General features: G+C 30.0%; 2 protein-coding genes across 2 annotated transcripts; one reads left to right on the forward strand and one right to left on the reverse strand.

Moving 5' to 3' along the window:
- The first annotated feature begins 741 nt into the window (after positions 1 to 741).
- On the forward strand, positions 742 to 7,759 carry LOC107066616 (free fatty acid receptor 4). Its single transcript, XM_089177739.1, is given in 7 exon segments — positions 742 to 1,248; positions 4,715 to 4,810; positions 4,812 to 4,943; positions 5,507 to 5,734; positions 6,401 to 6,583; positions 6,681 to 6,878; positions 6,952 to 7,759. Coding segments are annotated over 7 exon segments (1,527 nt in total). The 5' UTR covers positions 742 to 1,164; the 3' UTR covers positions 7,558 to 7,759.
- On the reverse strand, positions 7,542 to 9,600 carry LOC107066615 (uncharacterized). The gene is made up of 2 exons (XM_015321407.2): positions 8,804 to 9,600; positions 7,542 to 8,380 (listed from the first exon to the last, which is right to left on the reverse strand). Exons 1-2 carry the CDS (start codon positions 9,303 to 9,305, stop codon positions 7,722 to 7,724), a joined length of 1,161 nt encoding a protein of 386 aa, XP_015176893.1. The 5' UTR covers positions 9,306 to 9,600; the 3' UTR covers positions 7,542 to 7,721.
- Between the last annotated feature and the right edge of the window lie 534 nt (positions 9,601 to 10,134).

The following is a 10,134-nucleotide window of genomic DNA, read 5'->3' on the forward strand; positions in this document are numbered from 1 at the left end:
GTATGTATGTATGTATGTATGTATGTATGTATGTATGTATGTATGTATGTATGTATGTATGTATGTATGTATGTATGTATGTATAAAAGCTACAATGACAAACAATGCGATCTGTACAAATCAGTATAGGCAAAAATAGATTTGTGATCTTCCATAGTTGATACGATAATCATTAAAATAATATAGTATTCGAAATGTAATGACAGATAGTACTTATTATGCATGTTTTTTTTGACAAATATCGTATTGTTGCAATTCAGTAGAAATATAACTCTTAAAGTTTAAATTTAAAGCGAAAGAAAAAAATAAGCAAAAGAATGAAACAATTTATTATTCGGTCTGTAATATAAAAATAAAAAATAACAATTTCTATTCTACCATCTAATTGATTATTATTCAACAATGTATATGAGTAAAGAGTGATCATTGAAAGTTCGCGCGAACTGTTTAGATTTGTTGTATTCAAATTTACGTGGTATTTTTTAAGTAAAATTTCTTTTTATTTAAATAACGATAATCGATTATATAGATTATTGTTATTATTATTATTGTTTAAAAGGAGTCCAATGACATTTGATATTGCTAACTTCAAGGTACAACGGTGACTTGCGCGGGATATTTTATGAGAGAGAGAGAGAGAGAGAGAGAGAGAGAGAGAGAGAGCTTTTATTCAAAGTATAAGCTCTACCTACGAACGATGGTTGCTCGAAGTTGACCAGTCAGTAAAAAGCGTTCGTTCGAGACACTTCTAACGTTCATTCAATCTTTCGGTTATCGTGTTATTTATATTTTCATATTATCGATATTAATGATTTCATTAAAATCAAATAAATAAAATGTAAAGTTCAGTAATCATCCGTTCAACAAAGTACGATCGGCATTTGAATTTTTAAATGTTGGCGCGAAATTTCAAATGTTCGTAATATCTGAAAGTGTCGCATTATCAAATTTGAAAAAAATATTAATATTTAGATGATAGTGATGATGCGATGTCAAAAAAATATATTTTATTTGAAAGATAAATGTTTTTTTTATAAATGATAACTATCTTAACATAAATTTGTTAAATTAGGTACATTACCGAGTCTTAAAGATCATAAGGTACAATTTATTATACCCATTCATATAAATTTAAATGATAAATGTAGAACTTCTAAAAGAATAATGATTATAGTTGAAAGACAAGATTTCTCAAGTTCAACGCGATATCTATTTTCGTTTATTAAAGGAGGAACGAAGACGAAACGTGTACGTACATACATAAATCGTGAAAGCAACATCAGAATATGTTGAATTGCAATAAAGTCATTTATTAACTCGCAGATCAAAATACGCCACAAATGAACAATCATTGGTATTTTTATAAAACTTAATTACGTTAACAAATCTTCTTATCAAACTAAGAATACTATTTTTTATATCTTAGTATTGAAAAATCAATGTTACATTTATTTAACGTCCTCAGAAAAAATGTTCTTATACAAAACGTAGTAAGGAAATTATAATAAAATATTTTTTTTCTTAAAACTGCATAGTATATTTATTTCAAAACAGGAAAGGTCGGTCAATGATTTTAATAATTTTATTATAAAATTATTAAATTTATAAAATTAACGATAGTTCAAAGCTCGTTTGTAATGTCTTTCTAAAAATCTAATTTATTTAACAAAAAGTGTTAAATTTTGTTATATTAACATAATTCATCTTAAGGAGTAGAGAAATAGTTGAAATAAAACTATAAATAAAAAGGAAAACTAGAAAGAGAGACCCTTTCTAATATCCAAAAGTAGATATCTCTTGCCCTCGTATGAGGGTCAATTTTTCAAAGCCCGCTTTGGTAGAAAAAAAGAAAATGGCGGGTGGAACATGTGACTCGTTTATTAAGTGATTAATTACTTCGCGTGCTGCACAAATATATGAAGGAGCAGCCTAGATATGTCTATGTGTGTGTAACAAACACATGTACACACATCTTAAACTTTTATCAATTACATAAGTCGATACTTTTTCAGTCTATTCACATTAAAAGATAAGGGAGGACTTATGATCAATGTACGTTCATTGAATGATCCATAAAGACTTGTGGTAAAAATAAATTGAAAAAGTAAATTATAACAAGAAGAAAAATTATTCTCTTTTAAAAGAATTATTTCTTTCTCTCTCTCTCTTTAGTTTCCTAAAATTACGTAGAATTAATTAACTACAATTATGTACCTAGCTGATATTAAATGTTTAGATAAGATCTGTATAAACATTATGCTAATAAACTAAAGTATATATTTGCAGTATTAATGTGAAAACATATATACAGAGATAGAGAAAATCGTAATCACTTATCACACAATAATGATATAAGCAAATATCATAGGCGTCGATAAATTATTGTTAATTTGTATTAAGTATAATTGTTCCTACTTTTCTTTAATGGACGTTTAATTATTACTCGATAGAGTCATTTTATTTTCCTCGACATTTAACGAAACATTCAATTGTTTTTTCCACTCAAATACATTAAGACTTACGTGTCTAGTCGTTTTTATTAATAATATTGAGTTATTTTTACTGGTCAAAGTTTCATTTTTAGATTTCTTTTACATTTTACAATCAAAGCGCCAAAATTGGGAAAAATTGCTATATTTCATACCATTTACAGGAAAAAAGTTAAAATTTGTTGACTAATGTAATTATTATTTCAATTAAATTTCCTTACACTTGAGATTATTAAATAACAACTTATATATATACATATATATATACTTTGAAATTCAACAAAGGAAATGTCTTTATTAAATTTAATTAAAAGCGGAGGCGTTTTATTAATTCTAAGCCTTAGAGTCAACCACCTTGTATTTCCATTCTCCGTACTTCAATAAAATAGCGATCATATTTGTATAGAGATTAGGGACTAAACAATATGAAAATCTTTTCTCGCGTAACCCCAATTTCGCCGGAGCTTATTTCTTTTCTTTTACTTGTTTTTTTATTTGCTTATTTTAATTTGAAAGGCTTAAAACTTAATAAGGCTTATTAATTATAATATTTCTTAGGTATATGCATGAAAGTATGAGGAACGTAAGATTAGTATATTTATCAAAGACTATGCGAATAATAGGTGAAGAAGATCTTAAATTTGATGATGTGTGTGGTTAAAGAAAACCAAAAATCAACGATGAGCGAAACATGCGAATTTTCAAACCAGTAATAAATCTTTGGAGCAACGTTTACCGATTTAAATGTCTAGTTAGTCGTTTGCGGTAAGATAAACAGGGATAGGTATAAATGTGTAGGCGCGTGGGTGTGCGTAAAATACAAAGATAAACATGAAGAAGAAAACGACAATTTGTCGAAGAAGAATGACGCTTCGATTCCGTGGAAAATTGTTTCTATCGGATATTAAGAAAAGCTTTTATGAGATCGCGCCCCCGGTCCCCTTTGCAGATTTATTACTGAACGGTCATCTTTTTCTTATTATTGCCAAACTTTTGTCCTTGCTCAAAAAGAGGGAAAATAGGCTTTTATATCGGAATACGAATTTCTTGTTATGTTAAATTATTAAAAGAACGTATAACTTGATATATATATTTCCCCATAGATTCGTTCGTGCAAATAATTTGTTTATACAATGATAGTGTTAACAGCTAATAATATAGTATAGCTTTTTATATTTTACTATGGCAACGATATTGTTGTTAAATGTTTTTCTTTTTATTATTGTGTAAAAAGTTTAAATCGATTACAAAAGTTGATGGAACAGTTATTCCAAAACTTCGATCATCAACTTTTATTTTACCATATGTAAATCGATAATTAGACGATATTAATTGTGTATTGAGTATATATTTGATGCATTTGAATAATTTCTGTAAACAAATACAAAGAAATTAATATATACAATACAAATGCAGAAATAACTCATTTGTTTAAAGTTATTTTGGGAAAAAAGCGACTTTTATATTATTCTGTATAAAGTAAAAATTGTGTTTACGTATATTTTTTCAATTTAATATAACAAGAAATTCGTCTTTCTAATACAAATATCTATTTGCATATTTATTATATAAAGTGAAAATTGAAATTTAAATTTTGTTTGCCGAGATACTATGCCGATAGATAAAATAAATGTTAGCAAAATATAAGCTCGCATAAGTACTGTTTGAAGAAAAAGGGAGGAAAAAAGAGAGAGAGAAAGAGAGTACGTCGTAAAGTCTGAGAAAAGTAAAGACAAACATAGATCTTTTCGCGTGTTAGTATCTAATAATAACTTAATTAGCTTAGTTAGAACGAAAGCGTAGTAAATTGGAAGGACGTGTGGTATACCTTCTTCAGATAAACCGTGACCCTGATGGTAGACATCTTGTTTCTCTTTCTCTCCCTCTTTCTTTCTCTCTCACTCTATCGTAGATATTTAATTCGAAGGTCGTTCTTTCATCTCATGGATTTAAGAGTAATTACTTTTAAAAATAGCTCGAAGGCCAATAAAAAATATGTAAAAAATAAAAGAAGAAGAAAAAAAAACCCTTTCATCGAGAACCCTTCTTCTTCTTCTTCTATTCTTGCTCGAAAGCTTGAATATTTGATAAGCTTCGAAGAACAAACGCGAATCGATTAACTTGATAGATTGTTAATTAATGACAAGTAAATATATATGTATCTTGATAAATATCATTTCTCCCAATATATTCTTCGATTTACTCTTACTATTTTCTTACTCCAGAATAGATGGAAAAATTTGTCTGGGTGCTATGAGGGTGTATCGTTCTATAAAAAAGATGGCAGATGTAGTAAAAGTCAAGATTTGACGAGTGAGAAGGAAAAAAAAAGAAAAAAAAACAATGACAAACATAAATTCATCCTACCGATGGGGGAAAAACGAATACGGCAGCAGATATCATTTTTCTTATTATAGTCAGTTCGGAGAAAGGGATGAAGCAGCTGCTGTAGAGGTACGATACAGGATTGAACTATAGCATTGAACAATGTATATATTAGCAAAAATGTTTGCTAACATTTATTCGACCTACGTAAATAAAAAAACTGCATGTAAGCTTCGAGGACCGATTGCTCTTTATATTCTCTTTATTTATTCTCCTTATTAAGAGTTTATAAGATGCATCCATAGTGTGTATGTGTTTATGTGTGCATGGGTATGAACGATACAGGAACGTTCCTAATTGTATGGCTTTTATATTAGATTCGCTCAGATATAAGGTAACCGGTCAAAGATAGTTTTTTTCTTTTATCGAACAAGCTTATTGTTAAATCGAATACTCTACGGTGTAAATCAAACGTTCTCGAAATATACCATATGTGAAAGTGGAGAAGAATGATAACGCTAAGAAAGATAATGTCGAAAAGAGAATAAAGAAATAACAGTCCAGTACATTGCAAAACATAAGCAACTTCATATTATGATTTAAGACCCTAAATCTTAGATAATATTGTTTACATGCAAAAAGAATGAAAGAAAAGATAAGAAAAATTATAATTTTTTCTTTCCTTTTTTCAGGTGACAATTCTGCTCATTACGTTCATCTCAGCAATCATCGTCAATGCCGGGATGGCCGTTTGTGTGCTCAGGTATAAGGAGATTAGAACGCCCACGAACTTGTGCTTGGTGAACTTGGCTGCAGCGGATCTATTGTTTGCTCTTGGTATCCCAGTGGTTGCTTACACCAGATTAACGCAATCTTGGAAACTTGGTGACGTGGTTTGCGCGTTATTACCATATTCCGAGGTAATTCACCTTCGTTTTTTTGTCTCTATCTCTTATTATCATTTTTCACAAATCTCTCTCTCCATAGTGACGCTATAAGAAGCGGCAGAGTCAATGCTCTTATAAAACGTACAACTTTGTTTTACTTGTTTTTTTTTTAGAATCATTAAAAATAATAGCTCGGTATAAACGTTTTATTTTTTGTTTAAAAAACTACTCTCTCTTTTTTAATAATTTAATTATCTATAAATGTAAAAATATCGGTTTTATTAAACAAACAAGTTTTGTTTAATAAAAACAAACGATCTTTATACTTTTTAACGATCTGAATACAAAATATTTAATGTGTTACAGTAATATTTAATGATAATAATAACATACAATATCACATTTAAATAAGTTGAAATTATACTATACGTGGAAGTATATTTTTAGTTGGCAGACAAGGGGTATATTGTTACGACACGATACACCTCTTACCCTTACGGATCAAGGTCGCACCTGTTCGAGAAGGGTGACTATAAATACTCTTTCACGGCCGCTAATGTTTGTATAGCGAAAGCAATGTTTCCTGTTTAGAAAGCTAACTTCATTAAGCGATATTTAACAACACTAAACTAATACTGATAATATTGACTATTTAATTAAACCTAATGAATAATTTAGCTTTATTTTTTCGTATTTCAGTACGTATGTGGCTTTGTACTTTTATGGACACTTACGGTTATATCGATAGATAGACACAAGTGTTTGGCAGTTGCACCGTATAGAAGTATTCTGACTAATCGAAGAGTGCTTTTCATTTGTTTAACAACGTGGATCGTCGCTTTTTTGGTCTTTCTTCCTGTTGCAATTTGGTTTAAACCACGGGTAGATATTGCGTCTGATCGGATTACATGTAATCGCGTTATAGTTCCATTATTCTATTCATATGAAAAATTATTGTATTTACATTTAACTGTTACAGGCAGTCTCGGGTGGTGTTACAATATGTACTCTTGTATTTCCACAGAAATCAGTGGTGAAGATATCACTTATTTTTACCATAGTAACACTCACGTTTACTTGTCTCTTACCAATGAGCTTGTTGGTCTATCACTATCAACAAATATTGAAAAAAATCCTTAATACCCGAGATAGATGGGCTGTACCCTGTGTTGCCCAGGTTGGCATGAATTTTAACAGTGTCAATTTTTAGTCACTTTGATTAATTATTTAATGAATTTAATATCTTTAAGGATTTAACTGCCGATAAAGGAAACAGAAGAGACTCGGAATTATCGGTGGTAGGATCATTAATACCTTGGGTTGGAAGAAAATCATCAACAACGTCGGTTGTAGAACGTACCGGTAGGACTGGCAGTCTGTCGCAACACGAAGAAATACGTCTTCACAAGCATATACGTGTTATGCGAATTTTACTATTAAACGTAGTCGCCGTTTTAGTTATGTGGTTGCCGATAACGATCATCGCTTTGTTGCTTTTCATTGATGCACAGAGGCCACCAGAACAAGCTGACTTTTTTATGAGATCTCATCATTTCATATGGGCACTTATTACTGCTCAGTTGAATACTGTGGTCAATCCTATTCTTTATGGTGTTTTCTCAGAGAACTTTAGAGTATGTGTTAACAAAATTCTACGACGTTCTAATAAAAATGACGAACAAGAAGATCGTAGTGCTAATGGTTCAAAGAAAAGTGTCAAATCATTGGATACCGTTCAAAATCGATTCGGTGGTCCAAAAATACACAATAGTTTTAGAAATTCATTGAAACAACCAAAAAGTTCCAGTTGCAGCATGGGAAGTATTATAGAAATGCCATGTTCAGAAAAAATTTAAGCAATTTTTTTGTATTGAAAATTAATTAAAATATTTAATAAGTTTATTTGTGTTCTTATGAATAAGTGATAACTGTGTTGTTAATTATATAAATAATTTTATAAACTTTTTACAAAAAATGTTGTAACAATGATATAACATATTTTATGTTATGACAATATTACTTATATTTGCGAATTAAATTCAGATATTTCTTTTCGTATCTTCTCTTTGATTTCTGATAACTTCTTCATAGTTAAGTTTTTTGACATTATCAAATTTCTTATAAGATTTATTTTAGAATTTATAAAATTTGTCTTATCTTTCTTCATCTGCTTTTCTTTTAGATTCTTTTTCTTTTCCGGATCTTTTAAAAAATCCTTTATGAGAAACCATGGTTGCTCTTTGTTTATCATTGTTATTAAATCCATTCCGATATATAAAGAATTAAATAGTTTTGTTATTTCTAAAGGTAAATCAATCGATGTTTCATTATTCGCTATTTTTTTGATAGAGAAAATTGTTTCACAATTGGATACTAAAAAACATATGATATAAACATTGTTTGGTAAATTTTGTGGAAAATCAACATTAAGGAACAATTGTTTTGCTATTCTAGACACTGTCATTTTAGGAATCATTTGTACTTTCATCTTGCAAGCATAAAGATTTATCCTGTTAATTTTATTTTTTTCAATAGCATATACTTTATTGCAAGATTCTAATTCTTTCGATTTTTCATAAATTTGTTCAACGAATAAGTTCGTATCTTTTAACATGTCTTTGTGAAGATCTATAAAATCATCTTTGGAAGTTTCCTCATTTAGAAAATCTTCTATTACATCTGTGGATAATTCATGGAGTTCTTTTTTATTAGTAAGACCTAAGAATTTATCTTTTGTATAATATTGCACGCAGACAAAATTTTTATCTTCAACTTTGACTTTCCTATATATCTCTGTAGAAAATGTCATTGTCATATAATACAATTTGGATTCGTTAGAGTAAATAATCCATATTTTGTCCTTATGCTGATAATAAATTCCTGCGCAAAGGCTTTTCACATCTACTCCTAAATAAAGTTTTTTATAACGTAACATATTTCTTTTTGGATACACGAGGACAATGGCATCCGTATTTGTAATAAGTATCAATCCATGAATCTTATCATCATTTTGTATAGGTACAATATTTGTTATTTTATTATCGCAGTTATAAATTATACGAATAACTTCTTTGGTTAACGTAAACAACTTTTTACCATTACCTATTAAACATAAATTATCTACGGTGCTATTTCCATCCAGTAATATGTTTCTAAGGTCATCTTCTGAATTTTTTGCATTCAAAGAAAAGGTACATAATTCTTCTAGCTCTTTCGAAGTTGGTGGTAGACGAAGTAACAATTTGCTCGATTTGTCCTGTTTATTTTCTAAATACAAGCAATCATCCATAGACTTGAGTATTTCAAAAAACATGGAACCGATACTTATAGCACTTTTGCTTAATACGCTGAATCTTCCTTCTCTTGACAGTTTATACACGCCACGTGGTGAACATGTAAAGAAAACTCTATTGGAGAAACATTGTATATTTTTTATCTGTCCTGGTGCAATCAAAACTGGCAACGAAGATGTAGATGTTTCTAGGTTATATGAAAACATGACAAATTTGTCATTATTCCAACAGAAACATTCATCGTTACCATAAAAATTACACAGTACAAAATGTTCAGGGAAAAATTCATTGTCCTTTGTTACAATATTCATATTATATGATTAATATTAAACATAAAATTAATTCAAGGATTGTTTGGCATAATCCTTTAAAATTTATCGTTTCTGATTTTTCAATTAAATATAAATGTTTTATTTAACAACAATCGAAGTACATTAAAAATCTCGTTTCTATTATGATAATCAAGTAAATGCAAAAATCACGAATTTTAAATTCAACTAATGTATAATTAAACTATTATAACATGTTTTACACAAGTTCAAACTTTAAATTATTTTTTATTAAATGAGTCTATCATAGCAGTGCTGTCAGATCCAGTGATCCCAGAGACTTTAGTTCGTTTGATGGACACAGGGGCGCAAAATTATCGTACGCGGCAGAAAATTATCGTACGCCCCGGGAAAATTTGAAATCCGACAAATCTCGGACAGAATTTTGAAAAAGTCGAAAAAAGTGGCCAAGTTCCAACTTTTTCAAGTGGATGACCTTTTTTTTTTTTTTTACTCATCAAGTTCCAAACCCTATCATGAAAACGATGAAACGATCGTTCGACGGGAGATCGTGGTGGTGGTGGTAGTGATGGTGGGAGTGATGGTGGGAGTGGTAGGGGGAGTGAGGGTTGGGGGTGGGGGTGCACCTTCGGAAAATTTGTTGACTAAAAAAAAAAAAAAAGGTCATTAAGTTTTCGAACTTCCAAATAGATCGTACGCCACGATTTTGGATCGTACAGGACCTCAAATTATCGTACGCGTACGATAATTATCGTACGAATGGTCGAAAGAAGTCGAGTGTAACCGAAGTTGGCGGGGACGCCGGAGTGGCACACTATGAAAGCGACTCGTGTCGTCCGAACACATGGAC

The sequence above is a fragment of the Polistes dominula genome, unplaced genomic scaffold, assembly GCF_049000335.1.
Source record: "Polistes dominula isolate Pdom_NZ unplaced genomic scaffold, Pdom_raw_medaka contig_24, whole genome shotgun sequence".
NCBI classification, from domain to species: Eukaryota; Metazoa; Arthropoda; class Insecta; order Hymenoptera; family Vespidae; genus Polistes; species Polistes dominula.

Bases quoted from the DNA above. Each gene is read 5' to 3' on its own strand.
- LOC107066615 (XM_015321407.2), bottom strand. From the start codon at position 9,305: ATGAATATTGTAACAAAGGACAATGAATTTTTCCCTGAACATTTTGTA. The intron at 8,381-8,803 runs GTAATGGTAAAA...AATTATCCACAG, and splicing joins AGATAATTTATGTTTAATAG to ATGTAATAGAAGATTTTCTA.